The sequence below is a fragment of the Haliotis asinina genome, chromosome 13 (genome assembly GCF_037392515.1).
Source record: "Haliotis asinina isolate JCU_RB_2024 chromosome 13, JCU_Hal_asi_v2, whole genome shotgun sequence".
Classification (NCBI taxonomy): domain Eukaryota; kingdom Metazoa; phylum Mollusca; class Gastropoda; order Lepetellida; family Haliotidae; genus Haliotis; species Haliotis asinina.
This window is the reverse complement of record NC_090292.1, coordinates 43,615,962-43,636,488: the sequence shown is the minus strand read 5'-3', so window position 1 is coordinate 43,636,488 and position 20,527 is coordinate 43,615,962. Positions and strand designations below refer to the sequence as shown.

At 40.4% G+C, this 20,527-nt stretch overlaps 1 protein-coding gene across 1 annotated transcript in view; it reads right to left on the bottom strand.

The window, feature by feature from the left end:
* LOC137259942 (atrial natriuretic peptide receptor 1-like) overlaps positions 1–20,527 on the bottom strand; it is a 112,881-nt gene that overhangs the window by 10,313 nt on the left and 82,041 nt on the right. Inside the window, exons 10-16 of the mRNA XM_067797597.1 lie at positions 11,730–11,807; positions 7,509–7,613; positions 5,977–6,048; positions 5,069–5,234; positions 4,076–4,231; positions 2,672–2,843; positions 1,852–2,001 (exon numbers count right to left, since the gene is read on the bottom strand). Of these exons, the coding sequence (XP_067653698.1) occupies positions 1,852–2,001; positions 2,672–2,843; positions 4,076–4,231; positions 5,069–5,234; positions 5,977–6,048; positions 7,509–7,613; positions 11,730–11,807 (899 nt within the window). The remainder of the gene's footprint in view (positions 1–1,851; positions 2,002–2,671; positions 2,844–4,075; positions 4,232–5,068; positions 5,235–5,976; positions 6,049–7,508; positions 7,614–11,729; positions 11,808–20,527) is intronic.

Genomic DNA, 20,527 nt, shown 5'->3' with positions numbered 1-20,527 from the left:
GATGTTGATGCCTGGTTAGAATTGGTTTTCAGACACCCATGCTTGTTATAAGAATCGACTGATCGGGTTGAGTTGAATGACACAGGTCATTGCATCCCAAGTGCTAATGCTGTTGATCACTGGATTCTCTCGTCAAAACTCGATTATTTACGCAGCGCATCGTGCAGAACAATGAAGTTTAGGAAACTGAGAAGAAAAAAGTCACGTACAAGAGAGCGATAAACAAGCACACTGTTACCACTGTAGAAAATATGAATTTGTTTGCTTCAGTGATTAATTTATACGAAATGTCACGTTGAATAGTCAAAACCTTAACGAGGGCAGTACACATCCTTACCAAACACTGACCAGTATAGTAAGTAGCATAGTAGGTAGTATACGGATGGGATCAGCACTACCTACTGTATCCAACACTAACCAGTATACAACGTAGTGTATCCAACACTAACCAGTATACAATGTAGTGTATCCAACACTAACCAGTATACAATGTAGTGTAACCAACACTAACCAGTATACAATGTAGTGTAACCAACACTAACCAGTATACAATGTAGTGTATCCAACACTAACCAGTATACAATGTAGTGTGTCCAACACTAACCAGTATACAATGTAGTGTATCCAACACTAACCAGTATACAATGTAGTGTAACCAACACTAACCAGTATACAATGTAGTGTGTCCAACACTAACCAGTATACAATGTAGTGTATCCAACACTAACCAGTATGCTACTACTAAGGATGGGATCACGTCCTTATCCAATACTGACCAGTATACAACGTAGTATATGGATGGGTTCGCACGTTTGAAACACGGCCTAGATTTTCCAGTCTCTCTTTGCCCTAAAGTAGTCGTATATTAATTTTAATGGCACTTACGACAATCATAACGTTTAAGAGAGCCCTGAAAGGATAGGCCTGTAATTCAACGTCGTAACGTCAGCTGTTCACCCGTGTTCTGACGTCGTTGAGGAACTCCGTGCCACATTGGAACATATCAAAACCCCGAGACTGTACTCCATTAGCTACATTGAACAATCCAACTCTGTTAGATCGGTTTCAGCAGCAGAACGGGAGTATTACACCGGTGCTTTGGATTTCTTGATGCAACGTCATGTAACGTCATATTACAGTACAGACATAAAAACATCGATTAAAACACGAGTCGAGTGATCTTTAACAGAATTTATGAATTATTGCAACGACGAAACAATAGTAATACCTACACCTGAGTTTAAACGTCATCCATAAATAGTTGGGTTTCGTCAGATTACAACGTAATTTAAACCGGATACTTCTTCCCGATATGATAGCTCTCTGAGTGTATGAAAAACGTTTAGGTAAAGTGTCAACTGTCTTTTAATTCTCGACAGGAGCGAGCCAAGCATTCCTCCAACACAACTGTTTTCTGCTTTTAATAGTTTTGTGTTCATACATTATTTGTTTCAGTCATCTTTCTGATGTTGTTGCTCTTTTGTTTTCGTAGGGGTTTTCTTTGTTTTGTTTTTGATTTGGCTTTGGGTGTTTTGGGATTTTGTTTTTGTACTTTCTGTTTCTCGTTGTTTGTTTGTTTTATTCTTGTAACATTTCCGCGATGAGGCGGGTATTGTAATATCCTTTTTAAACCTGAACCCCGACTGCCCCGAACCCCACCATCCTCTTTAACCCTTAACGGTTTGCAAGATCTTCATTAATAGGTGCACCGTTTTGACTAGTATATGTGAGTTTACATATTTCAATGTTAAGGCGCGCCAGACCACTTGGTTAAGCTGGTACTAAAAGTAATGACGTCATCACTATTTGAGGGACTGGCACTACGACCACCCGGTGTCCTGCTCCACCTACTTCGGCAGCATCATGTACAGAAGGTCCTCTGCCTTTTTCTTCTGTTCCAGGTAGTCGGCTGTTCTCTCCTCCACCAGGGCCTCCAGGTTGTTGGCGTACTGCTCCATCCGGGACAGCAGGTTGTCAAGGATGTTGCCCTTGTCGCCATCCCTACAAAACACAGATCTTGTTATTTCTGGGATGAGTGAGTTGGGTTTTGTGCTGTTTTAGCTAGTATCCAGCAATTTCACTGGGATGGGCACCAGAGTGAGAGAATTTAGTTTTACGCCGCTTGTAGTAATATTTTAACAATATCACTGCGGAGGCTATCAGAAATGGGCTTAACACATGTACCCATGTGGGGAATCGAACCTGTGCCTTTTGCGTGACATCCGAACGCTCAACCATTAGGCTACCCAACCAATCGACCAAGCCTCATGTGAGGGCATTATGTTTCTTTAGCATTACAGAGACGTGTCTTTTCGTTTCGAAATGGGTGAAATAACAGCGTCAAGTGACATCATAGCAGACAAGGAAATGACGTCATTGATATGACGTCACAATACTCAGCAACAGCAAATTATTTTTTTTTGACTAACTTTTTGCCCTGACTTGTTGCATAGTGGAACCGAAAGAAAGTGAGTCAACGTCTCGTTCAAGATGATAGCATTTGCATCCGTGCTTTGTGTGAGTGTGTGTGCATGTGTGCGTGTGTGCGTGTGTGCGTGTGTGTTGGTGGTGTTGGGTAGTGATGGTATGGGAACGATTGCTATCCTCGGTAACAGAAAATCCAAGTCGATCCGACTTGACCCGAATGGACCCGATCGCAACTGCTGCCTACCTGTTCAGCTTCCTGATGATCGACTTCAGCGCTGTGACGTCAGGCCTCTCTGCAGGGTCATCTGACCAACAACGTCTGATGACGTCAGCAAGCTCGTCACTGGGACAGTCGTAGTCTTCCAGGGTCGGTCGGAACAAGGGGCGACTACCCTTCTTAACCTTATCATGAATCTCTGGATTGGAAAAAAAGAACAAATACAGAGAGTGACTGACTTTAGCCTTACGCCACATTGAGCAATATTCCAGCTATATGGAGGCGGCCCGTACATAATCGCATCTGGACCGGACAGTTCAGGGATCAACAGCATGAGCATCGATCTACAGAAATGGGATACGATAACATGTGTGGTGGCAGTCAGAGAGCCTGACGACCCGATCCTGTGAGTGGCCTCGTACGATAACATGGGTTATTGAAAATCAATTACATCCCGGATGTAACGGTCCCAGACAAGTACAACAACGCAAATGATTGTCTAATGTATAGAGGCTAAATAACCTCAAATATGATTTTGCAAAAAATGCAGTACGACCATTCTCCGTGTTCTCCGTAGCACGTGTCTGTTTTGATGCCATTTTTAAAAAAAATACCATAGACAGTCAATATAGGCGGGTTTCAACATTGGTTAAAGGTCGGAAATCGAACCCAGACTTTCAGCACAAAAAGCTAACGCTTTAAATACACTTCTAAGCTATCCATTTATTCTAGGATATGAGATACCCCAACTACAAAAGGGTTCTGAGTAAATTATTGAGCGAATGTATACTGAACAAGAAAAGTTAGGGATACTGGTAGTTTTTGACTGATATTTTATCAGTATGTCAAGGAATAAATACATCAATATTTATCATGTCAGAATTTACACACATCCCTAACAATTTTTGTCAAGTATATATAGTTTTCGCTAAACTGCTAAATGCCTCTCAAAGTTATTAGATGAGTGAGTTAGATTTACATCACTTTCAACAATATCTAAGAAATATGAACGGTTTCAGACACAAGAAAGGGAATTCACACATTGAGGGAATCGAACCCAGTATCTTTGGCGTGACGAGCGAAAGCTTCAACCACTTGACCGTTCCATTATCCTGAAAATAGTTCTGAGTCTGGACTTAAGTGTGATGGATCTCACATTAATTCTGTTGGGTTTAGTGGGTGAGGTTGTGATGATGTCACGGGCCATGCATGATGACGTTACATTGCATGCAGAATGATGCGAAGTGTCGTGCATGAAGATGTCATGAATGGTGGTAGCAAGTGTCATGAATGATATCACGTGTCATGCATAATGGTGTCATGTATGATTATGTCATGTGTCATGCACGATGACATCACGTATCATGTTATATGTCATACAGAATGATGCCAAGTGTCATGCATGATGATGTCACGTGTCATGCACACTACCTTGTGGTGAGAGGTCTAAGCCCCGCAGATGAAAGACCCCCCTTCTGTAAACGATCTCCTGACAAATGACGGCGAAGCTGTAAATGTCCGCCTTCTGACTTCCTTCCGGTGGTCGACACATCATGCGCAGCAGCTCGGGCGCCGTCCACAGCTTACCTGGAAAAGAATTTGAGAAATGAGGTGAGATGATTTGTGGTGAAATGGGCAGACGCTCTATCGACAACGATGTGGACTAGTTGGTAGATGTTAAAGTTTCTATTACCACACTGACCCGTATCTGTAACCATAAAACCCTTTCCAAACATCTAAGGCAATCAAAGAAAAATATAAATGAAAAAAACAATACCATGAAAAAAAACAAGTGTGTTTTTAAATTGCATTAAAAGAAAAAGCAACCTAACTCTATGAATTTTGAACATCTGAAAACTTAGAATTGGCCTTATGTAACCACTGCTTGTCGGAAGACTAAAAGCATCAGGTGGTAAGGCTCGAGACTTCGTTGACACATATGATTGCATTCCAACTGAGTAGATCGATACTCAAGATGTTTCTCACTGGAATGTCTGGTCCAGACTCGATTATTTTCAGATCGCCTCCATATAGCTGGAATATTGCCGAGTGCGGCGTAAACCTAAACTCACTCACTCAAACAGCAAACCAACTAACCAACATCTGCAGTCAAAAGAAAAAAAAAGATTTTAACAAAGCAATATTTATTGGATTGGGTGAACTTTTAGGCAGTAACATGTGTCACTGCATGTTAAACTCTGAAAGAGGAAGACAGTCTCTCGGTTTATTTACTGTTATAAACCTAGCATTCATTCGCCTCCTCGGTCATCTCTACATGACGGAAGTAGTGAAGGCCGAAAGGAGAAGACAGTCTCTTGGTTTACTCACTGTTATAAAACTGGTACTTATTGTCCTCCTCGGTCACCTCTACATGACGGAAGTAGTGAAGGCCGAAAGGAGAAGACAGTCTCTTGGTTTACTCACTGTTATAAAACTGGTACTTATTGTCCTCCTCGGTCACCTCTACATGACGGAAGTAGTGAAGCCCGAAGTCGGTGACCTTGACCACGAATCTGCTGTCCACTACGCAGTTGGTGCTCTTTAGGTTGCCGTGACTCTTGACCTCGCTGCTATGGAGGTAAGCCAGACCCTTGAAAAGAGAATTAGTGAGAGAGTCAGTGTCATATGACTCTGTGTGAGTGTTTGTGTGTGTGCTTTTTGTGTGTGTGTGTTATTGTGTGTGTTTGTGTTTGTGTTTGTGTGTCTGTCTTTGTCTGTGTCTGTGTCTGTGCCTGTGTCTGTGTCTGTCTGTGTCTGTCTGTGGGTTTTTGTTGTTTTCTGTTGTTTGTTTGTTTGTTTGTTTTTGGATTGTTCTTTTTTCTGTGTGTGTGCGTTTCTCACTGATTCTTCATAGTAGATACATCGAACCACGTGTATATGCGTGAGTACATATGTCGGCGAGAGCATGAGGCATCTTTTGACTAGATTATGACTTTGCGTTACTGTACATGACTACGTGTGACTATATGTCAGGAAATGTGACTCTGTGCGTATGTGCCTGTATATGACTTTATGTGACTGCTCGTATGACTGTGTCTGTGTGACTGCATGTGGGACCATCTGTGATTACATGCATGAGACAGTCTGACTGTTTCTGTGCCAGCACTTGTGACTTTGTGTGACGACACACACGCGAATTTATGTCAGTCCACGTGCCCGTGACTACCTATATGTGTCTTTGTGTCGTTACATATGTGACGGAATGAAGAGAGTTCAATGTTATGACATATTGAAAAGAATAGAAAAGTGCTCATTCAATCAGAGCAGGACATTTATGTCTGAGATAACTTTTCTTTCCTACTTCTAATTTATGTGTGACTACACTCACTTACCCTAACGATATCCTGCATAATGGAATAACGGAACATCCAGTCCAGCTTGATCTCGTCATTCTCGAGGACGTCCTGGCAGACACAAGACAACAACATCACAACATCGCCGACAACAGGTCGGTTAGCAACAAGCACAGGAACCCCTACGCAACTACTTTTACGGGCAAACGACAGCAACAAAGTTTCCCGCGGTTTGTGCTCTATCCCCTGCCTCTTCTCCTCTACAGAACCAGTGTGCAAAATAGCCACCAGCCCGCAAGCCCGTGGCTAGTAAAAATCCTGTCTGGCCAGTAAATCTCAACAGTCAATGGCCCGAATGTTTAGTGAATTTTCATGGGGTCATTTTGTAAATAGATCAGTCTCCCCGACTAATTAATTTACAATACACTTTTAAATCATGCATAATTAAGGCTTGATAATGTTCATCATATTACATCTGTTATGAGAACAATATCATATTTTGGCTTTGTCACTACATTCCGGACTGGTGAATCATTGTATAGGCTAGTAACTTTTAGGCTTTTTTCGCCCGACTAGCAAAATTTAGAAACTATTTCGGGCTCTGCATAGTGCACTCCCATGCCACTCCATGTAGAGACAGACGTTCTCTTCGCTGATGACATATTGCTATCCTAATGCTCTTGACTACAGGAATCCAGACAGTAAATAAACATCTGTGCAAGATGAATATCCTATTCCAAATGTTGTATACATTAAAGGAGTTAAGATGTTACTCTAACATTTAATCATATCCTGGAAATAATCAGTGCAGAGATGCATGATAATCTCCTCTTGCATTCTAAAGAAAGCGGTCCATATGTACACTGTAAATGTTAAGTCTGGTTCATTTTGTTTCCAATATTACAGTCTTAAAGGGCTGCATTCATGTTTTAATACGACTCGCGCTAACAATATCACCTTGCCAATCTGGACACTGTTGTTAACGGTCAGATCATTCGTAACTGCTATCAAGCAGATTTTCCACATTGAAGATGTATCACTGCTCAGCAATACTAAACAGCATCAGAAACGCAACTCTGATTTTTTCGTGTTTCCCTTTTTCAGTTCAGCATATATTTCAACAGATTAATACAAGGAATCTCCGTTACACGTAATAATACTGTTAAGGGTAAACTCTATCACGATTACAGTTAAATGCATGAACAAAGCTTGTTCTCCCTGGATAAATACAAAATGCTCAATACTACATCAACAGTTTTACTTTGAAAAACATATTTCCTGATTTTACAGACGCACGGGTCTCACTTCATCTCTGTCCTCATCGCATGCCATACCTACAAACTCACCCGTGCAGGTCCGGTCTAGAATATCGATCCTCCGTAACTCATGCTTGTAGTAGGAAGCGACTAACGGGATCAGCTGGTCAAGCTCGCTGACTTGGTTGACACATGTCATCGATTCCCAATTGCGCAGATTGATGTTCATGCTATTGATCACAGGCTTGTGATTGACATACAGCCGCAATACAGTTAGAATGTTGCTGAGTGCGGCGTAAAATTAAAGTAACTCACCTGCAAACTCCCTTTTGGACAGTACTCGGACAATATGCACTGGTTGGGGACGTCGATGCAGATACCAACGAATCTGACGATGTGATCATTCTGTAAGTCCTTGATCTGAAAGGGAACCAGGAATTCGTATAAATATGAGTATAAAGTCAATAACTCAAGAAAACAGCAATAACACCGTCATGTGATGTAATTGACCTGCTCTTTGGGCGCATGACATGACACATTATTGGTCTTTTGTTTGAGTCGGGTATTTACGATTGGGACATCAGAAAGTAATCCTTTGATGTGTCAATTAGATAAACAGTGTGCTGTAATATATGTATGCACACTATTAATTTTTAAGTAATGCGCTTGGTGCAATATTCTCTTGTCCTATTAACTTTGTAGATTATGCCATCACTATTCTAGGACAGCCATTGGATAATCTGCACCATGTTTATAGTCTACCGAGTTTATACTTTTATATATTACGAAAGAAAATTACATTCTGGCTTTTTGGATTTCATTTTCGGTGTTACAAAATAGAAACATCCAACCGACATTAGCTGCGAGTGACAGCGTTGGTTTGTTTGTTAATACCGCATTCAAGAATATTCCAAATATAAGGCGGCGATCTGTCAATTCTGTCAACTGCAGGAGCAGTGATCTACGCAATTTCGTGCGATGACACGTGTCAGCCAAATCAGCGAGCCTGACCATGCGAACCCGTTAGTCGCCTCTTACGACAAGCATAGGTTGCTAAAGACCAGTTCTAATCCCGATGTTCACTGGTCTCAGTTCACCAAGTGAATTTTGAAATCATTACAATTATTTTGCATACAATATTGTATATTGTCAAGTTTAGAAGATGTGACTAAAATGGGTACTGATGCAATCAATATCTCTCTGAAAACACGACGGTGAGTTGTTCTACAAGCGTCCTTGCCGCAAGGTCAATTTGTGATTATGAGGGTGAAGTATGACGTCATCACTATGGCGTCTACCCTCAAACATGGCGTTGAACAAGTCACTTCAGGTAATCAACGTTGGATACATTTAGACAACAGTCATCGAACATATTTACGTATTTCGCAAAAACTGCTAAGATATAACTCAGGGATCCATTCCCATATACAAACACATACACAAACATATATATATAGTATATAAGGACGCAGAGTGGTATTATATATATATATATATATATATATATATATATATATATATATATATATATATATATGTGTGTGTGTGTGTGTGTGTGTGCGTGTGTGTGTGTGTGTGTGTATATGTATGTGTGTGTGCGTGTGTGTGTGTGTGTGTGTGTGTGTATATATATATATATAATTATAATTATATAGTTGGTCATATATATCTCCGCCTTGCTAATATACGGTGTCCGTTTTTCTGGCTTTGGAAGCGGAAATACTCAGTCAAAACAGTTACTCCTTGACGCCTGAATTAAGTCAGTCTACGTATGAAACACAAGGGTCCACCGACTCCAAATGACTCATCGCTCACTGAAATAGTCTGCAGTATCACTGGCTTTTCACAATTGTCAGAGAACAGCTTCATAAATGCTATAGCGAATGTATGGTATAAATCACCATTCGAGGAAATCATTGATTCGGTGGTCATAGTAACCTTCATCTCGATGGTTTCTTTAGAGAGTGATACGTTCCAGACAACTGCTTATTGTTAAAACAATAGCAAACGACGTGTTGGCTTAAAGTCTAGGTAACAGCGTGCGCTTGCTCACTAGCCTGATAAAGAATTAACGGTTTCCAGAATGTTCTGTGCAATACATAACTTATCCCTGCTAGAAGGTTCTAGAATACATCTCACTTGTATTAATCTGACTAGTACATAATCTGAATACATGGCCTGCAACTTTATATATTAGTCTGTTTGTCGGAAGGGTATTTTATTGTTAAACAATTTTGATATTGTATGTTCTTGCTCCTGAAGATACGACAGACGTTTGTCATATTCTTATAATTAGTTGTCAGGAATGTGTTACTATCCCGCATACGTGTTTGTGTGGAGGGTAATTTATGTGGATGGCATCAAGTAATAGGTGAACACACATAAATATAAAACAGAAGTCTATAACGCTATTGTTTGAAGAAATATAGTCTGTTTGCCGTGTAAACGTACCGATGAATTTCACTTTAAACAAAAAAGTAAACCAAATATAATGAAATTAATATTGCGAATCCTCATAATTTCACCTTGCCTGTTGAAAATTTAAGTCTCAGAATTGTATTCAATTTAGGATAAAAGTTGTTTAACTAACGATCATAAATTCAAATCGATATTATTGGTTTGTATTACAAGGGGGTAAGCGCAGCAGTTTGAAGAGTGAAACAAAAGCACGTGCAGCACTTGATGAGCGTTAGCTACGTGTTCTCGTTTTTTTCACTTAATATGCATACCCACTTGTAATATAAACAATTAAAGTGATTTGAAATTATGATCGTTTGTTAAACAATTTTTATAAGTTGAATGAAATTCTGAGATTTAAATGTTCAGCTGGCAAGGTTTCAAAGAATGTTTCTGTAGTAACGAGTACCTGAGCAAGACAAGACATACAATGTGTTATTACCAACATAAAACAAAGCCGGGTACCATACTACAAACCCAAAATGGGGACACCCTAAAGTTTAATAGTTATACATAAATATAAGTTATTTATACTCTAAGGTAAATGTAGATTTTGTGTGTTTATTAGGCACTTAATAACGTAATAGGAACGACATGTTAGAACATGTATTGAAGCAACTGAGTGAATTGAGTGAGTGGGTGAGTTAAGTTTTACGCCGCTTTTAGCAATATTCCAGCAATATCACGGCGGGGGACACCAGAAAATGGGCTTCACACATTGTACCCATGTGGGGAATCGAACCCGCGTCTTCCGCGTGACGAGCGAACGCCTTAACCACTACGCTACCCCACCGCCCCCACGTGAGTCAATATTTCTTGAGTTTGAGTGATATTATTGGGTCTCGTTATATTATAAGGGTAGCTCTATTTTTCAGGGCACTATCATTTGCAGAAACCCGAGGTCATTCATTTACTGCCCAACGAAGGAGGGCAGTTGAAGAGACCGAGGGCTTCTGCAAATGATAATGCCCTGAAAAACAGCGTTACCGTTATTATAGCTAAAATGAATATATTTTTTTAATAAAATAAGAATAAAAACTACGACATAGGTTTTGAAGCATTTACTGCTAACAACAAACGACGGAGGTCACTAACACACTTTTTTACAAATATAGACACGTAGTAGAACAACACAGATGACGTCATTATTGAGAGTGACGGCATTCGACCTTGACCTTTGCCCATACTACCAGCCGCCATTTCTTCAGTGCTCAACAACGTTGGACTTCAAGTCGATATTTTCATTGCTCTATGTGGTAATATATGGTACAATTGTTACGCTTGGTAGAGACATGTACATGTGGCGATTGTGAGCCAGACATATCGTCAATAATAAACCCAAGTTCAAACGAGCCGTAGGTGATTGAACTTCAACAACTGAGCTACGTATGACGTCACCTAACAACGGGCTTGATAATGGACGGTCGTCAAGCATTTTGCGGGCATTATGAAGTTAAAGTGGCCCGCTCATTTCTGATAACGCGCGGGCGTTTCAATGATAATTCTATCCATTTTAGCTGTAAAGAAGTTTCAAAGCCTCTGAGATTACTGTGTTACTCAGACTCTGGAGAGATAGTATATTACTTTCTTTGCTTCTCCAGTTAACCACATCATATACACATAGAGTTTTATCACAAACACAACATCATCACAACAACAATGTAATGTCGCTCCAACATCACTCACAACATCATTACGACACCACTCACATCACTACAACACTACATCACTCACAACATCACTACAACAGCCCACACAACATCACAACAGCACTCACAACATCACTATAACACCACTCACAACATCACTCGCAGCATCACTCTCAACAGCACTTACAACATCTTTAAACGCTCACAACATCACTGCAACATCAATGACAGTATCACTCACAACATCACTACAAAGTCACTGACAGCATCGCTCACGACACCACTACAACATCACACTCCAACATCACTTACAGCATCACTACAACGTCACTGACAGCCTCTCTCACAATATCACTCCAACATCACACGCCAAAATCACTCACAACATCACTACAACATCACCCACAACATCACTCACAAGATCACTCACCCTCTTAATTTCCAGGAGCAGTGGCTTGCTGATACCAATACTAGTCCGTTCGACCATCTTCACGGCGATGATCGCTCCCTGAAAATCCAAATACGTAGCCAATAAGAATACTAAATCATGAAGTTACATGCATAGTGCTGTTCAAATTTCATGCTACATGGACATACTCTATGGACACACAATGGACATTACTGATGCCAGTGTTATCCCAGATAACTAACGCTGCCGGTGAAGCGCTTAACTGCCGTGTGACATATGCCACCGGGTACCCATATTTTGTTCTAAACAAACAAGTGTGCTTCGTTGAAGGGCAGATCGACCTAAATATCATAGGAGTCACGCTGCCAACACGGCCACCCATCCAAGGACTGTCCGTGACCAAAGTTGATGAAATCCAACCGATTTGCGACCTGGGTTCTATGTACAAGATCACGTGTATCTCTACTAATTTACAACAGTAATTTATTTGACATCTATAAACACTCTTTTCATGTCTGCCTCTTCATTCGAGACGATATAAATATCAACGCCATTTGTTGTTTGATCTTTGGCTGGTTCGTGCTACACACTATGAAAGGCAGTGCTTTCAGTTACAACTATATCAGCCTTTCAAATAAAGTTTCTGATTAAATTTAATTCAGAACTCTGCGAAAAAAATTCCCCGCGTTGTGTTTTGTCTGCGCCTGATCTTGCCAAACGTAAATAGATTTGCTTACGCATCTTATGTAAGACACACTGCAGCTCACCCGATCTTATGTAAATATACTCTTAAGAAAAAAATAAGGGAACTTGAAAGAAAAAATAAAACCGATTGAGGAACGTTAAAATGACATTCATCTTGTGTATGCAGCATCATTTCACGTTATCACCACGAGCAAAACACAATGCATTGAAAGCACGTGTTCTACGTGGGTGCCTCCTTCATGTGCATGGGGTGCCATTATGAATCTTGCCGTTTTTCAGGCAGATCGATAAATCACTGTCGACCATTTTTTCCGATAATTTTCTAGCATCTGTGCATGGTCAGGGTTTTGAGGGTCAAATCACACACTACTAACTGAAAACTGTAAACCTGAAGTTTTCATGCTATACTCCAGTCACCTGACAAGGGGGATAACTGAATGAACAGTTTGCTTTGAATGAAATCCATGTGGTGATGCATTCTCAAAACATCCATTATTATGGTATCAACATTGATTCAATCCCATATATCTCCCAATTTCGACAACCGTAGATTGGAAGTACAGTTCCCCTACTTTTTTTTAAGAGTATAGATTTACATCGTACAACGTATATTGGACATACTGTAGCTCACACCAACGAATACGTTTTGAGCATCTGAATAACTTTGTAGTGATGGAGCTCAATTGACGTAAAAATGATAACTAAAACACATTCACCTCCAACAATGCGCTCTTTTCAATGATATTCGAGTCTATCGGGAAAGACGTGATGTCAATTTATTCATGTTGCTTCACGTTCTGGACGTGGTGAAAATCTGTTGAATACTGTCTAATGAGAAACGGTTATTCATGGCAACCATGACAACAAAACAACAAGAGACTGTCAGCTGCGTTTCCATGGCGTTTACTATTCTTGTTTCATGCGAATTCCAAGGCATATTTGTAAAAGTCCATCCAGATGAAAACAGAATGCTCAGAGCTTACGAACAAACGAATGAATGGATATTCTAAGCTGGTCACTGGACTCGGGGGGAGAGGGGTTGGGGGGTTGTGTGTGTGTGTGTGGGGGGGGAGACTTGGGGGACAGGGCATGGGTTGATGTACTCTCGAAGTTTGTTGATATTTCCTGCGCCCGGAGGGTGAGGGAAACATAACCAAACATCGAGGTAAAGTCGCCACGGTGTAATTCCCCATCTTAATATTCACAGGGACAACATTTGTTCGTTTTGTCAAAATGTATTTATTTCATTTCTTTTTTCATAGACATCGCTAGGTTTTGCGGACGACACAAGCACAACAGGATTACATTTATATTCCTTCCATCGATTTCCATTCGCAAAACATCGGTAATTTCCGTGCATCATGCGTCATTTAATGTTATTCGAGATAAGAAAAATAGCTACCACGAATTACCGAATGAGTTGCTATTGGCAGCGGGGTGCATTGCAATGCATCTCGCTTGTATATGGTTTATACTGAAAATTATAGAAGAGCGCTCAGCCAATCAGAAAATGACATTTACGTGTGACGTGAGAAAATGTCTTTTATCGATTTGAATGTCGAATCTGGTGAAATATCTCGTCCGATGAACTCAGAGGTTACATTTAGCAAAAAAAAAAAAAAAATTAATCGTAAGCAAGGGTTGTAAACGCTTGGACGGATATCACGTCAAACCTGTCAAAGGTTCACGTCGTATAGGAAGTGTTAATTAAATCTTCAGATGGGCCGCTTCAGATAATGTTCAGAGTTCAATCAGACAGCCACATTTATGTGTGAGGTAAGATAATAATCAATGATTACTAATGAATGAATATGTGAATGAATATATGAACAAATAGGAATGAATAAACGCATAACTTACTTTCCAATAGTCTTTAGATATATTCGCGTTTGAGATCGGGTAAAGTCTCTTTACTTTCGAAACATTTTTCGAAGAAATTAAACAGAAGAAGACTGAGCTGACCTGGTTTCTATAGGAGTGTGCAAGGACAAATGTTTTTATTAGATACATTTCTACAGCGCAGGGATAAACTGAGATGAGATGTTGGAATGGTATGTCATGGACAGTGTAGTATCAACCATCAGTGACCTGACATCAAGAACTCGGAAAGTCAAAAACATGAAGCTATAATTGTGCCAGCTAGGGACACATATTCCGAATTCTTGTGGACGAGACGTAAGAAGCTACCATCGCTGTGGCTGTTGTATAGTCTCAGCTGGCGGGTAACCATGAACTGACTACCGGTCCATGGTTAATTGCTCAACAGAATTACCTTTGTCTGCTTGGAGACCATCTACATTTTAACGGCACCGTAAACAGGAGACGTTCCAAGCAGGTGTCAGGCGTTTTGGATCCCATGGAAACATTGGTCTATTTCATCATTGTAATAACTCAGTTTTTGTTAAATTAGAAATTCTGGTCGTCCTTTCAGGTAAAACGTAGCATATAAGTTTGTAAGTACTATACTTGAAGCTCAAATACTGGAGTACTCCATAACATTCAAGGCCAGCTTACCCAGTCGCTGTTTCATCGGTCTTAGATGTACATATATACACAGAGAACTAATTTAACACTCCTTGTATTTTTGCCACGATACGTTTTAAACATGTACATAAACATCTCGTGGTAATCTCGATGCACAAAATATGTTTTTTTTCACCCGTATGATCCTTTGACTCATCATTAAGGACAAACTGCCTTGAATCTATGCTATATGATATCTGCCCATTTAAAGCACGCACATACACACACATGGGCGCGCGCGCACGCACGCACGCACACACACTGATTTTCATTATTGTAAACGATGTCTGTGCACGTATGGCCCTGGAATGTTTAATATTGAATATATTGGATAATGTGAACATTCAAAATATCGTTTTGCATGTATTACACGATTCAGGTTAAATGCGGAATGTAACATTTAATTGACTGCAGGACAACCAGCACTCTTCTCCTCATACACTCTGTCACCCGCCTCATTCCCTGGATGGCACTCTACGGTATTATTAGTATAAAGAAACTTCCAGCCGGGCTAATTCCGTGCAGGAATATCCCTTTGTTGCACACTAAAAACAATAAGGTTCCAGATATGCTACAAAGGTTTAAGAACGGTGTTCATTCAATCGAGAGATGTGTCAGGGGTAGCTAGCAAAGTCCTTTGTATAGACATGTATATAGGGCATGCATAGAATTTCCGACTGACGGAAACTCTGTGCGATACCTGCCACTGGTGGTTGATAATTTACAAGCTCTGAGACGATTCCAACACTCAACAACGCCGTCCGTTGGTTGAGATAGAGCCTTGGGGGATTTTTGCGGTATTATTTATTTTTGATTTGGTTCGCTACTTGGAGGCAAACACTGCGTGAAAGATCGGACTTCCGTTTTCCGTGTGTCTTCCCACACCGAATTTGTAATGTCAAAATCTTGAAGAAAAGGTAGCAAAATATAAATCTGAAGAAAAACGAAATATAATTCTGCGTGTCCAAGGACCTCAATTTCCAGAATAAAAAATAACACGGCACATCTTTTCATTTGCCAAAGATGACATTATTCACAAGAGAAAACAACAGCACTTGCTCCCAGAAATCTACTGGAAACACTACGCGACCGTACATCATCTTGATAATTTCAGTTTCTAACTCAGTTGAGCTAAAGGGACCGGTACTTTTAAAGATTTTGTGAATTGGTTTCCAGTTGTGACCTTTCACGAAATATCCTGTAAAACCTTTGCTTGAGAATACTTAACTGAAAGAAATGTGTCTGATACTTCAAATTTTCGAGATGGTATGTTCCCCTAAACTAGTCTTAATATGACACTCAACAGCGCTCAAAGTGTTTCATTCTTGTCGCAGTTTGAGGCGCCAGTCTCGAAGACAGAGAAAACTGTCACAGGAATCGAAATCTGAAGAACAGTAATTTACATCACATTAACAGACTTGTGGATTCTGTTTGCATTCAGTTTTCAGGTTTAGCAGACATAAATTCGTTAATGAGATGCGCACGTTTATGGTACTAAATCATGTACAAAGCGATGCCATATTTCCATTACGGGTGTTTCCCCCAAAACGGTGAATACTATGTTGCGGTTAAAAATTTGTCGTGACAAAAGGTATAAGAAATCCCCTCAGAACCAGCAAAAGATAACATCGAGAAATGTGAAATTTTCAATAATATGTATTCAGCAAACAACAGCAAGATACAAAGCGGGTTCATGTACAATGCCACTGAGTCAAGTCTAAAGTAATGGGTCACAAATATAATATCAACCCACAAAAGTCTTGGTTTGAGAGTGAGAAACGGTTATGCTGAATGTAACACTGCAAGCGGTCAGGCAGCGATTATGAAAATCAAGCGTTGGCGGAGGCAGGAAGATATATACTCCAGTTGTCTGTGTATATTTCCGTATGTTTCCGTTTCCGTCAAGACGGTAACTAGCCCTTACATATGAATTTAGTCATTTACTGAAAGTTCGAGAACACACGGCCATGCATCGCCACTAAGGTGGAATGCTCTAGAAGTCTCCCGGAAGTAATACATCAATAACACAGAAATTACACTCTCGTAGCAATGACGGATATTTAGAGATGATGTTGTTTTTATTTGTCCTGGTATTGGAAGACTTTTTCCTTGTTATCTGAATAATCTTCAGCATAAAAGATACTTTGGAAACAGGTAACCTTCATTTAATCACAACATGGTGACCTGCGGGCTCGGGGAACATAAACAAACCTAGAGGGTACTTGTGCCCATGGCCCCCTCGCGACCAGTGAACAACGTCTTTATCCTACCGAACATCTGAATTTTAATTTTGAACTGTTTGAAGCACTTCTGTTGCATGCGAGGCGAATTGCCATTTGCAGACGACACAAGGTAATCTGATTTAGAATTATCTCCCTTATATCGATTTTCAATCGCAAAACATCGGTAATGTCCGTCATTGATGCGTGATTCAATGTCATTCGAGATGAAAAAAATACTACCATGAAGCACCAGAAGAGTTCGGAATTCCCAGCGGTGTACATTGAAAATAATACATCGCCTGTAAGCGGGGTACACTGAAAATAACAGAATAGCGCTTAGCCAATCAGAAAGCGACATTCATGTGTGAGGTAAGATAAATGGTCATATGACTGTTGACATGGCCGAAAAGTATGTACTAGAAAACAAACGATTCTGTACGTTTCCGAATTAAAGCATTCGGCTGAATAATCCACGGACTGCCCATTCGTAAATCCCATCTGGGTGTTTAATGTCAGGGCAGACGTACTCGCAGTCTCCGCCTTCTGACCCCATTTGACGTTAACCCCCGGATAGCACAGGGACATATATGTCCTTCCTCTTCACCCCTCGTTTTGAAGTCCAATAACATTCTAAATATACCACATATATATACTTCACAGTTTTGAATTTTGCGGAAAATTCCCTGTTTCGTGATACCATCCACTATTATCTCAGACCAAGCTAAAGAGCCTAAAATTGCCTTTCAAAATAAGATTGATAGTAAATGTCGCCATTTTTCACACTATACAAAATCAGAGCAAATTCAGAGCGTCATTTCCTGTAAGTTTTGAAATGTTGACGTTAAGTGGGGAAATAGCTGTGACGATGATATGAGTAGACCGGTCAAAATCAATGATGACACCAGGTGTTCGGGAAATGTGTAATTCACTCAGGAAATTGCTCAGTATGTGCTGATACCTGATCGGCCATTCACACAATTTGACAAAAAAAAGAAATGTCTGACTGACTGAGAGCAATTGTAAACAACGTTTCAGCTCCTTTTTCTAAAACACATGTTTAAATATACGATAGGCAAGTATAAGCAGGTCTCTCCGTACACTAAAGGCACACCCAAAGTTGAAAGAATTTTTAAACAAATATTCACCGCCAAATAACGATACTAATTTAACAGTGAACTCCAGGAAAAAGCCATTCAACGCATGCGGACAATCATATGTAAGGAAACATCCGGTGTTATTTAAATTAGACCATGGGTCCCCCTGCTTTGAAACCCACGGTGTCTCACAAATTACATCTGATCCGCATGGTGCATGTCAATAATTGCTATCTTGCCACCATCCAGATTGCCATATTTCCCAGTAATATGTATCTAATGGAAGCACAACGGCAGTTACCCAGCGGTTCTTGGTCGTTATTCTCATCAGACCAAATACATTGACATGTTCTACTGTATCGGCTGAAAACTTCCACCTTGAGTGGCAAGAAATTTGCAATTTTCCGTAATCCCCTTCTGAAGCTTTACTGTCATATCTATTCAAATTCTCGACCTATCTGTTGAAATTAGTGCCACGTCTTGTCTGCTCAAAGCCCCTTATCCCAGTCATAATAGCCTCGTTAACAGGGGGATGGGATACAGCCTGCTGATTGGTCGTCAATGGGAGATAATGATGCGTATTACAAAAGCGCCCCCTGTTGCCGGAAGGAGCAGTACCGGGGGAGTCTGGGTTAGCCAAGGGAGATAAGCCCATTAATTTCCGGCTTGGTTGAGAAAGTTTTTGGATTAGGTTAGGATCATGTCTCTTTTATGTTAAAAACAAATTGTTTCTATATGTTGATGTTTTCGTTGGCAAAATAACGTTTTGGCATCTTATACACGAAGTGCCAATTTGAAACTATATTCACAGTAACCGGACATCACCCATGAACATATCTGCAATCAGGTGCCTTTGTCTCGTACACTTACGAAAACATGCCATTCCGGTGATTAGGAAGCTATGAAGGGGATTCTGTTGGCCAAAATGGTGTAACTGTTTAACACTGACACTAGTTCAACGACAAGACTGTCCTGCCTTCCGGTACTTTGAAAGGTTTCCCTATCATCATCGACATTTTAGATATTTACAGCGATCTCTCTACTAGCCAATGTGACATCATCCTTTACTGGTTCCCAGGTCACGGGGGCATAGCAGGTATCACAAAAGTAAACGCTGCAGCTACAACATCACTTGAGATACCGATATCTGCATCTCAATGACAAACTATTCAAAGTACGCAGTCTAGACTGCTAGGCGGCTGACTTTGTGTGCTGGCGATTAGGTGCCTGACTCTGAGGGTGCGGGTTCGAATCCCGGATGGGACTCCACAAAAAAGTACTAGAATTTGTACTTTACTAATATTAGATATGTTGCATTTGACCACTTTCTAAATGGCATCGTGTAATCATTGGTTATATGTATTTTAAGAAACTCCTGTAAACGTTGGAATAAAAATGGACTTGCAGCACCTTGGTCCTTGTTTCATAGTGAGTGTGTGGATTTACTTTTATACCGCACTCAGCAATATTTCAGCTATATGGCGACGATCTGTAAAGAGTCATCGACCAGACAATCCAGTGATCAACTGCATGAGAATCGATCTGCGCAACAGGGAACCGAGGACATGCGTCAACCAAGTCAGCGAGCCTGACCACCCGATCCCGTTAGTCGCCTCATACGACATGTTATTGACGGCCAACATTCTAACCGGACCTTCATGGGTCTCTTACGCTGTAAATAATGTTGCCATGGTAACTTATATACAGTGTAATTACATAGTATTGCGACATTAAAATGTGTAGACGATAATCTGCTTTTGAGAGAGACTTTTTAAATTACATTTTTGTGTACATGTGTAAAACTCTCAAGCAATGCTGATGCGCCATAAAAATATCAACTTACACACTCATTGGTTTTCAGTCAGTGGTTTCTTATGGAGACTGAATTTGGTCCATTTCTCAAAAATGAATAAAAAAGAAACGGAAAGATTTCACGCCCACACTCGAAAACACCGGACAATCATAAAACATCAGCAGACATTGTGTTCCGTCCATGTGTTCATCGAATTTTTCATTTTGGTGTTCCTCGGGCAAATGGATAGACCAAAATAAATGCTTTCCTTGTTTATAGGACAGGCGTTTGCGGTGCATTTAACACGTTTTGTTTTAACAAATCACGCTACATCTGTTGAAGACCCAATTAGATATGCCCTCCAACACTGTTACCACAACCAACACACATAAAAACTACCTAGCAGTTCGTCTGCGATTAGTCTGCATATTGTCATATCACTGCACGCGCCGTCGATTAGCAGGGGGTAATTTCCTGAGGGAA